The sequence below is a fragment of the Xiphophorus couchianus genome, chromosome 10 (assembly GCF_001444195.1).
Source record: "Xiphophorus couchianus chromosome 10, X_couchianus-1.0, whole genome shotgun sequence".
Taxonomy (NCBI): Eukaryota; Metazoa; Chordata; class Actinopteri; order Cyprinodontiformes; family Poeciliidae; genus Xiphophorus; species Xiphophorus couchianus.
Window position 1 is genome coordinate 3,522,168 of NC_040237.1, and position 18,921 is coordinate 3,541,088.

Genomic DNA, 18,921 nt, shown 5'->3' on the forward strand with positions numbered 1-18,921 from the left:
GGTTGTGTGTGTGGAGTGGTGGTGTTGGGGGGTTTGGGAGGGGGTGATTGAAAATTACAGCAGCCCTTCTTCTCAGATGATAGTCAGGCAGTCTTACAGGAAGAGAAAGAACGCTTTTCTCATTAATATGTGGGAGGTAGATTTCTCCCCTTGTGAGGTGGGCCCCTCCTAGGAAGAAAGCTGTATGTTTGTCCTTTGTGTATGGTCCTACAGAAAGCAGGCCTGGGTCTGCAGGCAGCTTTGTTTGCACCTGGGATATTTTAGATGGCCTCTGCAGAAAGTCTCCTCTTACTGCTTCACAGGTGCAAAGAGAGAGGTAGAGGAGGGAAAAAACGACAAGGTTGTGATCACATCAGCGTGCTGACCTGCTTTGGTATTAGTAAATACACCAGGGGAAATAAGTGTTGCATACATATATATATATATAGCATTTGTCTCTGCAAATATATTTTTTCTACAGTGCTGTTAGCTTGAAATATATACCAGACATCTGTAATTACTCAAGTAATCTACGCCTACAAATAAATCAATGTAAATTAGTCCACAAATCAAGATGTGTTTAATAAAGCAGAGTGGCACAGTAATTACAAATCTAACATGTTTTTTAAATGTATTTAATACTTGTTTGGTCATAATGTAATTACTCAGGTGTAAATTTTAACCACTTTTCCAGAAAAAAATGTTTTGGCGTAGATTCTCTCTACTGTAATTTTCATTTCAAATTGGGTGACTGGTCATTCTTGCATCTTTATTTTTGTTTAAACCATTAAGACTTTCCTCGGCTGTATATTTCGAATCCTTGTCTTACTTGCTTTGTCTTCATGTACTTATAAAGCAATGCGATTCTCCATTCATCCTTTTTTCAAATGTAAAACATCTGAAATAAACAGGGCCGGCCCAAGGCAGAAGCAAACTAAGCAGCCGCTTAGGGCCCTCGAGCCACAAAGGGGCCCCCTCAGTGGAGCTGATTTATTTGTTTTTATTAACAATTTCTATGTCATTATAATAACAAATACACACAATCTCATCATGAAGGGATTTGGTTTTACAATAATATATATTTGATAATGGATATAGAAACCATTATTTTTTGGACAAAAAGAAAAAGAGTAAATTGCTCTTGGGGCCCCCCTGGTGGCCGCGGTAGGTCATGCACGCTTCGCCGGTAATTTGAGCTGCCGTGCAACGTGTGGTGCGCATCCAAACATCCAAAGCTCCGGTAGAAAATAAGTTTGCAAAACAATGTCTCAAAAAAGCACTTATCCTTCAGCGAGAAAGAAAAGAGGAAGAATAGAAAAAAGCCAAGATAAAGGTTTGTTTTAATGTGCCTTGGTAATGTAATGTTTATAAAAAAGATTTGTGAAGCTGCTAATAGAAAATTAGCTTTATAGCTACCTTGAACGGTTCAGTTCAACAGCCACACATTTATGCTAACATCTTTGTGTGAAGATGAGTTTTAACTTGAAATTAGTTGATTCTCCTGGCTCTGTATATTTCTGAGTTTTTTTTGGCTTCAAAATGGCGTTTGATAACATTTGATAACAATAATTAAAACTTTGATATTGTCTAGCAAAATGTTTTATATCAGGCTACATGGCTACTGCATTAATATATCAATGAGCTGTTCTAAGCTGTAGTTGGTGATGTTGTTTGCTGCTGACAATTTATGTGGCTAAAACAAACAATATTTTTACATCAACTTATAAGATGTGTGAAACTTCTGTTAAAATCATTTGAATACCCGGTACCGGTATTGGTCCACATTCTCAGTGGAGAAAAACTCACCTGGTGTAAATTACATTTTTAGCTATTGCAGTTACACTTAAGATAAATTAATTTAATCATAGAATTTTCATGAATGCGTGTGTAGGGCTGCACCGATTGCAGTTTTCTGGCCATTCACCGATTACTGATCTTTAGAAAGCCTGACCTGTGGATTTTGATTTTGGCCGATATCAATTTTTTTTGTCTGAAATGTCGCTAAATATAGCAAGAAAGTCACTGAGTTGGTAACAGTGGAGTGAATACTGTTAACTGTAAATGTTCAGACCTGACCTGGTGGGCCGGTCTGTCAGTCAAACCTCTCACTGCTGAGCAGAAGGTTTAAAAATCTTCACTAACAAAGATTTTTAAACCTTTGATGACGAAAATAAGATCAGTGGATAAGAAGGGCTTCACATGTAAGTATCGGCCAATCACGATCCCCCAAAATTAAGGAAATCGGCACCCAGAAATCGACTGGCCATTAAACGTATCCTATGTTATTCATGCATTGGATATAATGTAAACAGCACTATCAGGGATGCAATAAGTTTATAGCAGGTGTGCGAATGATCTAACTGTCTAACTGTTGATTTCAGCAATCCACATTGTTAGCAGAACTTGAGGGCCCCAAGACCAAATTTCGCTTAGGGCCCCATGGAGGCTTGGGCCGGCCCTGGAAATAAACATATGCTGAAAAACAGCTTCACACCACAATACTTACACCTGCAAATTCCACTGTTGGCATGGCTTTTTGTGGTGATGTGCAGTGCAAATCTTTCTACAAACAAATCTGTATTGACATCCAAAGAGTTGAGTTTAGTTCCCCTCTGAGCACATTATACTCTCTCATAATATGCCTACCGATCTACGTATCGGTGTATAAATGCGTGTACGTTTCTGAGTGCGAATGCGTGGATGTGACTCTAGTGTAAAGCGCTTTGAGTGGTCAAAATGACTGGAAAAGCGTCCATTTACCATTCTCAATATCTCATTGACATGTCTAACTGTTCTGCAGCAAAGTTCAAAATGTAGTCCAACATGCTTTTTCTTCAGCCGTGTGCAGTGATTGTGCAAAAATGCCATTGCAGTTGAGTGCAATACTTGCTATCTTAATGGAGAAACTGTACCTGTAATATGTCTAACGCTCGCTGCTAGTCGTGTGTTGCTCTTGGTTAACCGTTACAATAATGTCTTCACTCCTCTGACAAAGGTCTTAGGAGGAGTTCCAGTTAGTGGCTGGTGTATGGTAAAATTCTATTCTTTCTATTACATCGGGCTTCTTTAGTGTGAAATATGTCTTTAACCAAATCCATATTAATCTGTTGCAAAAGCAAGATTGCTAAGACCTTGAAAGAGCTCTTTGCTGTTGCTCATCGCAATCACCAGCTGACAGTAGATATATCACTCAACGCTAATATATACTGGCATGTTTCTTGGTTTTCTATACATTTTCTTCATGTTTCCAGTACTTAGTCCTGGTGCCATCCTACTTTATTACAAATAACCCGATTCATGGACTACTTTGTTTTGATTTATTTGTATATGTGGATTACTTGAACTGTCATAGACATCTGCGTGTGAATTCCGTGTCAATATACCCATCAAAGGCATATCTGCAAGGGAAAATGTATCCCATGCCTCTCTATGTTCTCACAGGAGGCAAAGAAATAAAGCATGCAGAGGTCAAACTAATGGAACAAACATTGCTGTAACTCACTTGGTAATTACTATTTGGTTAGTGGCTCCTCTGCTTGGTTTTTCCCCCTTAGTGCCTGTGTGGATAATATGTGATATTCAGGTGTGTGGTCTCCCTAATGACTGAGTATTACAGTTTACTTGCCAGCGATAAGCTTACCAGAGGAATTTTAAGCTGTGCAAAAAAAAGCAGCAAATTATCTACTGCATTTAGGCTGAGATCCAATTTCAAATTAATTGTGTCTTTACGGTGGAAGGAACTGGAGAGTATGTTCATCCTTAAAATGTTTTTTTTTTCTTAAATGCCAATTAAAAATGCCTGCAGTTATTGATCTTGTTGATTTTATGCCCTGGAATTTGCATAATCTATTAAAATATGAATGATTCATGAAGTGCTCATTGCCAGAGATCGGGATTCTCAGTGAACTGAAAGAGTTGAGAGATAGAAATCTTTTGTGTCCTCTGCTTATCCTATTAAGGTTCAAAAAGTACCTCCAATAAGAAAAGGGATTTAAGGGCATTGTGCACATCATCGAAATTCAGAGGCAAGAAGGCACTTCCATTAAAAGTGTGCTTTTTTTTTTTCTCTCTCTCTCTCTCTCTGCCTCTCCTCCACATTAATTCTGTATTACCTGCTAAATAGTCCCTCTTACCCCATAAAAACACCAAAGGGCTCCATGAATATGTGGAAAGGACAATTGCATATTGTGAGGTAATTTCTATTGTTGATATGGGAAGTCATTTCTTTGATGAATTCCCTTTCGAGAGACGGATTTCATCTCAAGAGCTTCTTATTCTTGTTCATTCAGATTGCTTAAAATTCAAATAGTGAAGGGCTGTGCGGGGAATTGGTGAATAGCCGAAGGAGGAACCCTGAACTTTTTTTGTGCGTGTTTTTCAGAAATAAATGAGGAAATGAGGACTATTTCAATAGAAAGTTTCAGTATTTTCCTGAAAGAAGTCGGAAACCGGCTGTTTTCTTGATGGCGCTTCAGACTGGAGGTCGGCATTCAGGCAGTGAATGGTTTCCCTTGGGCTTTCACAAGAAGTTTTAAACACCTTCACTTGGTGATTGTTTGTCACTTAGAGAACTCAGTTTGTTGGATGATTTTAGACCAATGCAATATAATTTTGATACAATAATGTTAAGGTTTTGGTATGTTATAGCCTAAAAAAACCATGGGAAAGACTGTTGAATTCACTGCTGCCCAGACGACAATCACTGACACCCTCTACAAGAAGGGTAAGCCGAAAACTATAATTGCTCAAGAGGCTTGAGGCGCAAAGTGCTGTATCTAAGAATGTTAATGAAGAGTTGAGCGGAAATAAAATATGTGGTGGAAAAAGGCACACAAACAGCGAGAATGACTGCAGCCATGAGAGAACTTTGATGTAAATCCCCTTCAAGAGTTTGGGGGAAATTCATAAGGCGTGGAGTGCAGCTGGAGACAGAGCTTCAAGAGCCACCACACACAGACATATGGAGGAAAAAAGGCTACTGTCGCCTGAACAAAAGAAAAAATGTCAGCAGTGTCTCACCTGGGTTAAGAACAAAAAGGCTCGGCATACTGATGTCCTTTTTTGGATGAAAGTCGATTTTGGACTATATTTTAAAAAACTACGGTCAGAGAATTTGGAGGAAAAGTTTAGGACCACAGAATCCAAGTTGCTGTAGGTCCAGGGAAAAGCTTGCACATTCACTCAGGATTTGAGAAGCCATGTCATGCTGCATTGATTCGGTAATTCCTGCAAAAGGAGTCCCAACCAATACATATTATATAATACATGTCCAAAATTTCTGTTGCAAAGTTTTTTTTAATTGGTCTTATGTAATAACTTTTTTTTTTTTAGAAAACAAAGTAAATTGCTGCAAGACATAGTAATAATAATAATAATAATAATAATAGAAATAATAATAATAACAACAACAATACATTAAATAATTATTGAATAAATGCGTAAAATACATCATGTTGTGTGTAATGAGTCTTTAACATGCATCATTTCATTTGATAAATTAAACAAATATATTTTAAAAAAACTTTTGGATAATTGTCTTATTTATTAAGATGTGCCTGTATTTAAAGTGAGGATGCTGAAAGGTTCACATAAAGCATCAAGACCTAAGGAAAAGAGAGTAAACCCGCCACCATCCTCGCAAACCGTTGGCATGTCACCCCACAGGGGAAAACGTGGGCTCTGAAATTAATGCTCATCTCGTCTTTACAAAAGCAAACTAACCTTTGAGCACACATTTGATAATGAATGACTTTCAGCTGGTGTTTGGGGAATTAAAGCAATTTGGCTCTCCAAACATTCTTTACTTAGTTGTAATTAATTAGGGTGTGAGTTTTTTTGTGGGGGAGCTGGTGATAAATTGCCCCATTCTACATATTGCCCCGAAAATGGAGGTCAGAGATTTTTGGTTGTTATTGTAGCAAACATGAAGGTGTCCCTGTCATGCTAAATGTAATACTCTTGCAAGCAAAAGAGTCATTCACAAATGACTTTGTTCATGTGCCAAATAAAGAGAAGGTCACCCTGCTTTTCCGTTTGTGTGTGAAGAAACTGAGCTCACGCCGACGCAAAGCCACAAAATCAAAAACCCAAGTATCAAATAATCTGTTTTAAGATAACCTCTGGTTGATTTCAGTTGCTCTGTGTTGTTCATACAATTTCATCCTGAACAAACTTCAAGCAAACTCTAGAGTTCAATATGTTTCAAACTCTACGGAGAGCTGTATTCCCAGATTGGTATTTATTCCTACAAGCTGCTTCTCAGTTTGAAGCAGAAATCAACAGGTTTTTGTAAATAAAAAAAAAAGAAAAGAAAAGAAAAAGCAAACCAAAACAAAAAAATCTTTGTATAGATTTTGGCTGGGGCAAGGGGGGAGAAAAGGGGGCGTAGAGGAAAATAAATAGCTTGATTTACTGCCGTTCAATCTAAGGGGGGACTGTCAGAGGAAGCAGGCAGCATAAAGGAAGGCCATCTTTTAATGAGAATCTCGACAGACATCTCTGTTTGTAAAAACAACAAAAGACTAGGAGGCAGCTAATGAGGCTATCATTGCTGTACAGAGAGTTCTGCGAATCTCTGAAAGAGGGCTTGAAAAGGAGGACATAAAGCAAAGCGTCAGAGAGCTGCCTAAAACGATGATTCAGCACAGGCTGCTACAGAACACGCTCAGCATGCATACATTTACACTGCCCTGCAAACATATTTTAGCATTTTCAAATCTAAAGTTTGCTATGACCACAAAATTCAATGCATGTTATTACGACGTCATGGATGTACATGAAAGATGAACTGAAATGTGTGCGTAAATGGAACATAGTTTTTATCATTTGTCCATTCATTTGTATTCACTTGTCTGCCCTAAAGTAAAAGTGTTATTGCACTAAAAATCTGATGTAAATCTGAGTGGGTAGTATCTCATTGTTCAATCGATCATCCAAAAACAGAAGGTAGCCATTTTTCCAGCACATTAGATATTTACACTTAACGACAGAGAAAGTTATTGGTGAAAGAAAACTATTATTCCTTTCAGTTTGACTCTTCATACAACCACAGGTGTGTCTCCAAATAAACTTGTCAGTCAACCTATGAGAAATTTCCAAAGCCAGGACATAATCTGGACTTTTCCTCATTTTTCAAATAGATAGTAATCATTCTGTATGTAAATTTCTGATTTTGAATACATTATTATTTCAATCACTGATATATTCTTTCTCTCACTATTGTAGTATTTAGCAAATAGAAGTCATTCTGGTAATTCTAGCTGACCTAAAACAAGAGAAGTTTATTCTGACTTAACTTTAGACAGGTATATGTGTATTTTTATTGAGTATATATAAATTTCTCGTTTTAGCTATATGTCCTGCTTTATGCCACTCTAGCACATAAAAACTGAATAAAGTACATTCATGTTGACGGTTGTAATAATACAAAATGTGTAAAAGTTCAAGACCTATGAATGCTTCTGCAACGCTTTGGAGGCATTGTTGTGTTGCAACAGTGAGGTTGAAAAAACAAAACATTGTGTCTTAATGATGCTATTTAAGTCTGAATGAAGTGTGGGTTGACCTGAAAGTATTGATCACCTGATTTGATCCACTAAATCAATATCAGGGCTTGTATTGATGAAGTGACCAACCCACATTAGCAAGTTTTTTCAGTCAATCGTCAATTTTCTCTACTTTTATTTCATCATCTTAACACTGAAGACATTCTTGTTCTTGACATAGAGGGAAGATATCTTGTGAAAAGACCCTCAAACTGATGTGACTGTGTTATGTAAAATTATTATCACAAATCAGCAAATGTAAGTCAGATGTTGACTTTAGGAAATAATTGTAAACACAAGATTTACACTAAAGCAGCTGTGGCTTTTGCAGTAATAACAAAAATAAAGTCAGTGTGGAGACACTGGTAGTTACCTTTGTCTACACACGCACACACACACGCACACAAAGGCTTCACCCCTGCAGGACCCCCCACCACAGTACTCTCACGGCTCCCTTTGACTTATGTGCACTGGCTTGTGGCTAACTAATTCTTATAATAAATGAAAGGTCCAGCATGACCTCACTCTTCTCTGCAAAGCTCTTTAACTCTCGGCCCTGGAGTCTGAGCGCTTTAACAAAAAGACACATTTCAGCAGGCACTCATACAACGTGGCCATCGGTGCAAACAAAGGAGAACAGTTGTTCAACAAGAGGTCGTTAAACAGCTGTTTAACGTGAAATTCTCAGCTTCAGATGTTGGATCTGATCATTTAAGATAATAATAAAAAGATCTATATTATTCAGCATTGTTTTAGTAGAGAATTCACACCCATGTGATATGTTTTAGCAAGAATATTTTTATGTGGATTTTTTCTCAGTTAATAAATAAATCCAGAATTACAAAGAAACACAGACATTGTTTAAAAAGAAAGAAAAAAAACATCTAAAAGTAATTTCATGTAGGATTTTATGACTTGTTTACCTAGATTTCAGCTCATCTTCCTGGTTGTGTTGTAAAATACATCAAAAACATTTATTCTTGTTTATAATCCAAAGCTAAAGCTAGGAAGGTATAGATTAATCAGCGTAATCCTTAAAAACCAATTAGCTCAAGGAATAAATTGCTTTGCTTTAAAAAAGTTAATTTTTCTTTGTGAAGTGACAAAAAGGCATTTGGATTATAGTTCTATTTTACTAATCCTTTATAAAGCATCCATAACACTTTTTTTTTTTTTTTTTTTACATTTTGTAGTAACTTCAAAGGCTTCTTTTCCCCTACAAAAGAAAAGCATTCCCTCACTATGATGCTGCCACTACAATGTTCCAGAAGATGTGAAGTTGTGTCTCCTGTGTGGCGTGCGGCAAAATGCAAAAGTGACTTTCATTTTAGATTTTTCTGTCTGAGTTGTTTCAGCTCAGACAGAGTTGGAAGGGCTTGGCAGGTTTGCAACTGTTTTTTAAAGGTGGTTTGAACTAATGGAGATTTAAAGCCTGTGAGGTTGTTTTTTTTATATATATATATATAATCTTACTGTGCCTTAAACATCTTTGCAACTTTCTGCTTTACCTGTTTGCTGTGCTGCTTGGTCTTCATGATGCTGTTTGCTCACTTATGTTTAGCAACAATCCTTTGAGGCAGTGACCCAACATCTCCATGTATCCTGAGATTGATCTATTCTATTTGACTTTTGAAGGCATTTTTTTTTGCATTGGGTTTTATTTAGGGGCATCAGAGTAGGGGATCAGATATGTAGTAAAAAACAAACAACAGAAAGAAATAAGAAAGGAAACTTTAATAGTTCATACACTGAACAAAAGTAACCAAAAGCAATAGAAAATAACAGGGAGTTCACTGATAAAAACACCAAATCTAACAAAACCAAGAGACAACAACAGGGCTTAGCTTAAGCGAACATGTCCGCCATTTAAACTTATAAAAGCCACAGTGAACTAGTTTAAATTAATCATAAAATAATTTTGCCTCCACAGTTAATAATTGCTGTACTGTCACTTCATCCTGCAGTTCCTCATTAAATCTCTATTTATAGATGAGCTTCTCTTTGAGACCAAACGGTCCTCATGGTTGACAATATAGCAGGGGCCTTCTTTACCCCCGCCACTGCGTAGATTGGGGTTACATGCTGGAGTCCTAATGTTCCTGCGTCCAGATAGGACAGTTGAGCCGTCGCTTTCAATTAGAGAGCTGAATGTCTGCAGCCGAAGAATTGATGCTGTTCAAAAGCTCCTGAATTTTTTGGACTGTACACCGAAGAAGCCTTGTAGGGTTTGGTCAAGTTGATATATTTAGACCAACTTGAACTGGATAATGAGGGAATTGCAGTTTATCTGGTCCAAAAGGCAGCAGTAGCACAACTTAATGGAAAACAATACTGGCTGATGTATTATGTTAATGTAACATCAGATTATTTTCTTGAGTACGAGATATTGCATTTATGGACAAATGGGAAAGGTGCTCTAAGCCAGTGGTTCTCAAATGGGGGTACGTGTACCCCTGGGGGTACGTGGAGGTACTGCAGGGGGTACGTGAAGCTTTTCAAAATATCTTTAAAAAATCAGTAGGCTCCTCATAATAAGTCTTGGGAAAAATTATTTTGTAAAAAGTTCGAAAAAATATAAATGTGTGTTCATGCACTGAATTTTATATTCAGTATTTAGTTTCAATATCCTTTAAAATAAAACGGTTTGACTGGTTTTATACCTTCCTGGTGGTCACCGTCTTCTGTTTTTCTTTTTTGTTTAACCATGCAATGTTGGCAATATGGATGTATTTGTCAGGTTCACTGATAGAAGTTGTTTGGCTTTAATTAATCAGACAGTGATTTTACAGCACTGTACCCCTTTTTAATTCCAAAAATGTTTTGCCCGTGTCAGGGGGTACTTGACTAAAAATATTTTTTTAAGGGGGTACATCACTGAAAAAAGTTTGAGAACCACTGCTCTAAGCCATCCACAGCAGACCTGTTCAGAAAAAAACAGTGAAATCACTGAATACATTTCACTGACGGGTATCTTACCTACAAAAAGTTTCCTTCTCTTGTGGAAAACATTTCAACATTTTCCTACTAACATTTTCAAAGTAGTTTGTCCAATTTTTCTTATCGTTAAGGCGAAAAATTCACAGAAGATAATTTAAAATATTTTCTGTAATATATGTTTTATTTTATTGTTATGTCTGATTAATCTTTTTTTTTCAAGAAGTAGGATGAATTGGTGTACATTAACCCATTTTGCCTGTATCTACTTTGTCTTTGCAGGCCGGGATATGGCAAACACGACCTTACCCGGGTATCCCCCTCACGTTCCCCCAACAGGCCAAGGCAGCTACCCAACCTCAACACTCGCTGGAATGGTTCCTGGTGAGTTGAAAACGGCATCACCGTTTCCTGCTATCATTGGGGTCGAATATGGTGTGGTGTCACCCTCAAAATGAAAATGTGTAGAAGCTGTAAAGCAGGGTGAGGAGACGTTAATGGTGACTTATGCAGAGAGGTGAAGAATATTGATTTCTATATGCAATGAAAACAGTAAAAAGACATAAATCATCACATTAATGGCTCTAAACATAGAAGCAGTGAGCAAGGAATATTTTTGATGGGAAAGAAAACAAAAAAAATATGCTTAAGGAATGGCTACAACAACACAATCAATGGCTCCATCTATAGAAACACAGAGTGATGGATACTTTCCATAGTAAGGAGTACAATGGCTCAATCCAGGAAAAAGACAGAGCCTAACAGGCACACTATGCCAGACATACTTTTTATTGGTGAGGAAACTAAATTAGAGACAATAGTAATGGCAGGACATTGGTTCAAAAAATATTTAGGGGAAAAATATGCAAAGTTAGTTGCAGCACTAAGTCCAGCAGTTGCTCAGCTTAGAAATTTTTAAACACAGAAGAAATGAGTCAGAGGTACTTTCTATGGAGAAGAAAAACAGAGAGTGCACAAAGTGAGTGGAAGCAAAGGCTCCAAAGATGACTGAGGTGAGGAATTTACAATACATTTTAGTGATCCATCAACAAAAAGACTATTTCTTTAGGGGTTAGGGATGGGTTGTTATATTTTTTTCTACTTTTTGGTTTAATGATTTGTTCATGCCAAATGAATTAACCTAACATCAAAGTGAAAGAAAAAAAAAATCAGGGTAAATTTACTGTTTTGAAATCAATAGATTTTACATTTACCAACATACTTCTGCAAACCTCAACGTCCATTTAACATCTGACAGTAAAAATGAAGCAAACCGCTCCCAGTAGCTTTTGCAGTCTACATTTATGTTTGGATTATAGATGATGAAGCTGGTAAATCACACGGGAGGGAAAGAAACCAGACAGACCTGCTTTTACTTTCCATTTGTTCTTCTGTGGCAAGCAGCAAAAGATGAGCACCTTAATCCTATGGCTTGTGGTTTAGTGTCATAACCGATTCATCCTATACACAACGGCTAATTTTTAGTGACAGGACCCAAACACTGTTAAAGGAAAGCCATTTTTCACCAGCCTCATATAAAATGTAGCCTTTATTGTCTCATAAAAGAAAGAAAGGTGTTATACAAACAGCAATGCTCACAGACATGTTCCAAGTTACTTCCCCTGCAATAAAATTCTGCTGCAGAAAACCTCCGAGCTCAAACCAAAGAGGCTTCAGATTGAACACGTTAAAATTCTCCAAAGAAAGGCAGCAGGATTTACGGCAACAAATCAAAAACGTATGCATGAAACTGTTTATTACCACTCTGTATTTATTAGAGTGGCTTAAAATGTGCTGGCCACAGAAGAAAGGGTTAGATATCCATAAATGGGACAGGGAAAGCCACCTTCAGTGTCACATCCTGTATTGTTCAGTGTTGCATAACTTAAGTGAAATGAAAAAGAAATAAATTACTTGCTTGACTGGGTGCACACTGATGACTATCACTCTCGGTCTCAAATTGCGTCCTGTTTTGAATGACGAGAAATGAGTGCATGTGAAGTGGCATGGGTTTCGATGTATTGAAATGCTAATTGATTTGTTGTTTTGTTTTGCAGGGAGTGAGTTTTCGGGGAACCCCTACAGTCATCCACAGTACACAACCTACAACGAAGCCTGGCGATTCAGCAATCCAGCATTACTAAGTGAGTAGTGTTTGATGAGAAGTAAATGACTGACAAGCTTGTCTCAGTAATGCTGGTTAGAGTTGCAGCGTACCAGTTGCTGTACCAGTCCAGCAGGTTACAAATAAGTGATCCAGCAATCATAAATCCCTAATTTATTGTTTTAAGACAGATGGAGTCTTTATCACTAGATGTCCTCATTCGTTGAGTTTTAAAATTCACAATTGAACTGTCTTTCTGCAGAACTACAAAATATGATGTAATATATAAAGGACTTTGTGAATAACATTTGTTTTATTATTTCTGTATACTTATGTTACAACAAAACTGGAATATTTATTGTTGCTTTCTGTGGGGTTTTAACCAAAGGAGCTCCAGTATTAAATAACAGTAAATTCAGCTTTCAGAGAAGTATATAATATCAAGTTTACAAGAACGAACTGAGATTTTGTCAGCGATTTTGCAAATCACCAACAATTTGTTTAAGTAACGGTTCAATATTCAGACTTATTAAATCGCTATACTTAGAAAGTGTTCAGACCGCTCTAGCAGCTTCTTCTCAGAAAAGCAACTAGCTACTTTTTCCTGTGTTCTTAGAAACATTTGGTGATAATAATGTTTGTCAAAGGCATAAATATGATGACAGAGATCCATTTCTCAGACGCTCTTCAAAACGGGCAAGACTAGAGATCATTCAGTTCAAGTAAGGCAGGCGTTCTTCATATGTCAGGTAGCGACTTCAAGAAAATGACTTGCCAGAATCTGTATCAGAGCAGTTGTTAAAAAGCATAAAACAACTGGAACTATGACAAACAGAATTGGGTGAGGACTGAAGTTTATCTGGCCATTGTCAGATAATTAATAAAATAGCATCAACAGCAAGGATAATTACCTATAACTCTTATATAAGTGTTATGCAGTTTATTGTATGTATCATTCATGGTAATTTATTTGGTAAATGGCAGTGAAAGCTGTAATTTGTTGTTTCAAATGGTTCATTCTTCTGTTAACTTTCAGGTTCCCCTTATTATTATAGTGCCGCATCGAGAGGCTCCGCCCCTCCCACTGCTGCCACTGCCTATGACCGTCACTAGTTACCATGGAAACCAAATCAACCTGCAGGACCACGGCCTCAGTCTCCATATTGCCCAGGTGTGAAGAACACGGTCCACCGGACACTGAGCAAAAAGTGCATAAAATGTCCCCGACTAACAAAAAAATAATAATAAAAAAAAGACAAAAATAGAGGAGAATATTCATGGATTCAACACAACCGCCATCTTCTCTCATTACAGCTTTTTTTTTAATTCTTTTTTTTTTTTTGGACACCCAAAGCCAAAAAAAAATAAAAGCAAAACACAATTATGGAACAGTGAAAGTTTGAACCCTTGGCTAATTGCAATGGTTTTAAAAAAAAACAGGACTCCAGACAAAAACATCCTGAATTTATTTTCCCCACCTGTGGTGCCACTCTTTTATCCATAACAGATCAATACTGTACATTCCTTTCCTCAATGGGTCCCAGCAGGGATACTGTCCACAGCTTGAAATGTATCAGCAGGGTTTTTTTTCTCCCCTTTTTTTCCCTTTTGCCATTTGTCTCCCACTCGAATCAAATCGCAATGCACAGAGATCAAGGGAGATGAGCAGCAACCCGCGCAGGCTGTGGCAGTTGTTTTTCAGTCCATCTGAGCAGGCACTGACCAAACATCCAGCATGAGTGGAAGAGAAAAAAAAATCAATCGCTTTTGATGCCGTGAGAAGATTAGGACATGTTTTCTGTGAGACACAATCAAGATGTAAAAATGAAAAATGAAATAAACACCTGTTTGAAAAATAGTGGGAACCATGTTATTATAGCACCATGGCTCACTATTTGCAAGGTTTCCAGTTAAAATAATTTTTTTATTTCATTTTTTTATCATTTGTAAAGACTAATTTGCAGACTGCTTGGCTAATGTTTGACTTGTTCTCTTATTTGTCAGGAAGGTAATCAGGCAAAACCTTTTGAGTGTTTTATTTTTGTGTTAAGTTTGCACTATTTTGGAGGTTTGCAACACTGGACTGTGGTTATGCAGAAAAACTAAATGTGCATATTTGTTTTATGTAAAAAAGAAAAACTGACTGTAAGCCTTATGCGTCTCAGTCTGTAAAGGCACTTACAGTTTTACAAAGCCCATCATCTCACTGACTTGATGTGCACTATACTACTTTATGTTCCCACTGCTTATGTTTAAGTTCATTAAGTCTTTGGCATTCAACTGCAGAAGTAAGGATATAACAGCCATTCCAAATCTAATTTGTCTGGATTCACTCTGATTGGATGATTCTGACATCGAAAAGCAGGGTGACAATTTCAACTATAAATGCCTTAAACATGTGCTCTCCTAACTTTAACTCCCGCATGTTTCAGGACAAGTAATTTTTTTTTTCAGCAAAGCTGGAATCATTTTTCTTCTTCATCTGTCAAGTGAATGTATTTGCGTTTGCCAAAGACTTAGTTATTTTTAATGTTAATTTACAGGCCTCCGATATGCATCATGAGAGCAGTATTATTGTTATTATTATTGTTACTACTATAATTATTGTTATTAGAAAAGCCCACAATGTTCACAAGGAAAATTATATGTATAAATTCTATGCAGTGCAAAGATGGTCATCATATGCATATTCAGCTGTAAACCTAAAGGTAGGTGGAGTTTATTTAACGTTATGTTATTTACAATTTGTTCGTTTTGTAGAAGCATTTTGTGTGTGCGTATGCGCGTGTGTGCGTGCGAGAGGATGAGGGTATGAGTGGGGGCGTGCGTGCGTGTGTGTATGTGTGTGCGATATGAAGACACTTCTCTGTATATACAGTAAGGAAAAACTGTCTTTCATGTTCATGGGTATTATCACTTTCATTATGCCGGTATCACTTGTACAATAATAAAAGTGTCTGAAATCTTTTATGCAAAACGATTTGTGTGATGTGTCTGACTGAAGCATTCAGATAAATATATCAAATCAGGAATGGTCATATGAATCACCTATGCTGGTGATTCAGCTCATAGGTGGAACTCAGTGTTTTATAGATCCAGTCTTTATTTCTGTTACTGTAGATGAAGATTATTTAAATAAAAGTGAAAAAAGTCAATTTATGGTAGACAAGGTGCACAAGGCATGTGAAGCCAAATTGAGGGCTTGGGGGGGAGTTGGGGGGAGGACACCACACCCAAAACTGCAGATGAGTTGAAGGCAACTATTAAAGCAATTTGACCTCATCATAGCCACAGGCTGATCACTTCCATGCAACTCTGCATTTATCCGGTAATTGATGCAAAAAGAGTCCATGATTTGCAGAAGGTCTAAATTTTGTTTTAATATAGATGTAAGCCATATTTTGAAAACTATCAGAGACTTGAAAGTTATGAATCTATGCAATGAATCAGTATGACTTTCAATTACTGATTTGAATTACTGAAAGAAATTAACATTCTAATGATATTTTTAAAAAATGGATTTCTGGATTTCTTTTTTTCTTGTCTTACTTTTTGACTTTTTATTATTGCTAGATTATGATTACCACAATAACAATAATGTCTTTTCGAATAAGTCTCTGGACATAAACGCACAGCAAGATTCCAAACCTAAAAGTTCTTTATAGGGTCAGTGAACAATTTAGTTATTTTTACCTGGTGAGAATTTGTAAAAAAAAAAAAATAATAATAATAATTCTTTAAATAAAATATTTTAATGCAGAGGTCTTATCTCATCATAAAACAATTTAGAAAATGTACCTTTTAATTTGAGCACAAACAGGGGAGGAAAATAACTTGAATAAAATGCTTTAACAGCGTCACAATAATTTGCAGTCTGAAGAATACCTTAAAAATAAAAAAGCAACAGAAGCATTTTTGTGATCCCCCAATTTATATTTTAAGGTAATAGTTACTAGAAACCTGTAAGTTATTAATCAATAACTTGTGGCACAGAAAACTTCATTTGATGCCTATTTTTAAATTGATAAAAAGGGGAATTTTGTTTTTCAAACAACAAAAAGAAAAGACATTGTTACAATATGTGCTTTATGTTGTCTGACGTTTAGAATCAGAATTAGAGAAGGATGCTTTTGTTATTTTTTAACAAAAGGAAATATTTTAAAAAAATGTGGCATGACCCCTTTCTTCTGAATCTGCCAAATACCAAAGTCCAGAAGCAATCTAATTGTTACACTGAGTCCACCTGTGTGTAATTTACTTTGAGCATAAATCCAGCTGTTATGTGAAGGACTCAGAGGTTTGTTGCAGGATGTTAGTGAACAAAAGCATTGTCAAGACCAAGGAACTCATGAGACTGCTCGCTGGTAAGAAGCTTAGATTAGAATTTGATTAGAAAGTAATATTCCAATCCTTCAACGTCTCATAGATGACTGTTCAATTCAACATCTGAAAAATCAAGAGTTTGGCAACGGCGCACAAATGAAAATCTATTCAGACAAAGCTACTGTCTTCCTGTGCAATTCTCATCTCCCTTCAGCGATCGGTCTGATTTCTCCCATTGAGCTGGATTTGTCAGGATGAATTTCAGAAGGATTTGTGAACAGTGACGCAGATTTTCTGCACTGCTTTTGAATAATGATCTGTCTATAGCTGTAGTTTGATAATAGCAGTGGAGGAAGTGAACAGAGTCATTCTGTTCAAGTTGGCCATGCTTCCAGAACTTCACCAATTAAAGTCGGACCAAGACATTTTATTGCTAGCAGAGATATCATGTCCCCTCTCGTTTACAGCCATCTTGTTCAGCTTGGCACTTCTCTCTTTGCAGTGGAGGATGGTTGTTTACAGCACACGCAACTTCCGGTAAGCTTCATCAAGCTGTCGCAATTCATACAGTCTGGCCAAATATTAGAAATTCGGTGAAGTTAGATCCATTTGTTTATAGCTTCAACAGTGTACCAGTCTTCAGCAGACAACCTTTTCTCAATAGTTGAGGGTCCAGACCCTCTGCTGAAGCAAAGCATGGAACAAGAGGCTGCTTCTACCAGGTTTTGCCACTCCCTAAACTGACAGGCCTGGCATGAAGAGTATTAAACAAAGAAGAAGCCAAAATCCTCATGTTAATTGAAGGAGCCACAAATATTCACAGCTCAGGTGGGAGAATCTCTGGACAGGATAATTAATGACCATGGAAGTTTGCAAACATGGCTTTAATGGAAGATTGGTAAAAAAAGAAAGTCAATGTTTAAAGAAATGCAAAAGAAGTCATGAAATTTAATGTGTGTCATGAGCCACGTTGGCAAATATATGCAAGCACAGTTCTGGCAAGATAAGACCAAAATGTACGCCTCTCGTCTACCTCAGAACTGCACGACATTGAAAAATCTTGCAATTGTGTTATCAGTTTGAATAGATTTTTTTCTCAACATTTTTTCTCTGAAGTAACTAAACATTGATGGATTTCAAAACTGAACGAGTCAATGGGAGCTTATATTTTGCTCCCATTGTTTTAAGTATTCCAAATTCCCATTTCCAGTACACTATAATTTGCACAGAATGATTCTTTTAGCTACATTTTACAGCCAAAGTCTCTTGGTGTGAATAGCTTATTCTTAAATAAATTAATAAAGTATGCAATGTCTACAAATTTAGCTACAGATGACAGATAACTGCATCTGTATTGTTTAAAATATACACATTTCCTTACAAGGTATAAAGATCATACAGTGGAGAGAAAGAGACTACGGTGAGAATGCCTCTGAATGTTTTCTCCATGATTTGGATCACTGAGCAGCACATAAAGTGTTTAACCTCTCCCCGCTTTGTAAAGCTGAATTAATTTTTCTAGCACTGTGCCTGAATTCAATTTGTGCCAAGTTGCAGGGAGAGATTTATGCATAAAATCCCTCTCAGAGCTTCTTTTCGCTCTTTCTTTGCTCCGTGATCCCTCTGCTACTGCCACCTTGTGTGATTTAGTTATATCGTTATTGATTTATGGCAAGTGGACACTGTTTTGATTAGAGTTTTGTGATTTGCAAAGGATTTGGGCAGAGTGAGTACATGATAAAGTGGCACGTACATTAGAATTTATGTCAGCAGGAGGAGCATTTCTTGATTAAAAATAGTTTTAAAGCTTGAAAGCAAAAGGGAGTTTAACATAACTGACCTGGGTGAATATCATTGCTAAGCTTCAACAATAAAACAGCTTTCTTAGCAGAACTCCAAAACCTCCTCTTGCTTTGTAATTCAATTTCTCTGCCTTTTGTTTATTTCATGGCTCCCCCACGAAGCGTCAAAATCTGATATTCTGTCAGCTTCTAGCTGTCGTGTATGTTTGTCATTCACAGCTCTAGTTAGAGAGGG

The 18,921-nt window shown here is 36.9% G+C and overlaps 1 protein-coding gene across 2 annotated transcripts in view; it reads left to right on the forward strand.

The window, feature by feature from the left end:
• pax2b (paired box 2b) overlaps positions 1–15,538 on the forward strand; it is a 43,952-nt gene extending 28,414 nt beyond the window's left edge. The window contains exons 8-10 of one of the 2 annotated variants that reach the window (XM_028029041.1): positions 10,740–10,841; positions 12,515–12,601; positions 13,598–15,538. In XM_028029041.1, the coding sequence (XP_027884842.1) occupies positions 10,740–10,841; positions 12,515–12,601; positions 13,598–13,674 (266 nt within the window). In that variant the 3' untranslated portion in view covers positions 13,675–15,538. The remainder of the gene's footprint in view (positions 1–10,739; positions 10,842–12,514; positions 12,602–13,597) is intronic. The other variant, XM_028029040.1, reaches the window with a different exon arrangement.
• The last annotated feature ends 3,383 nt before the right edge of the window (positions 15,539–18,921 follow it).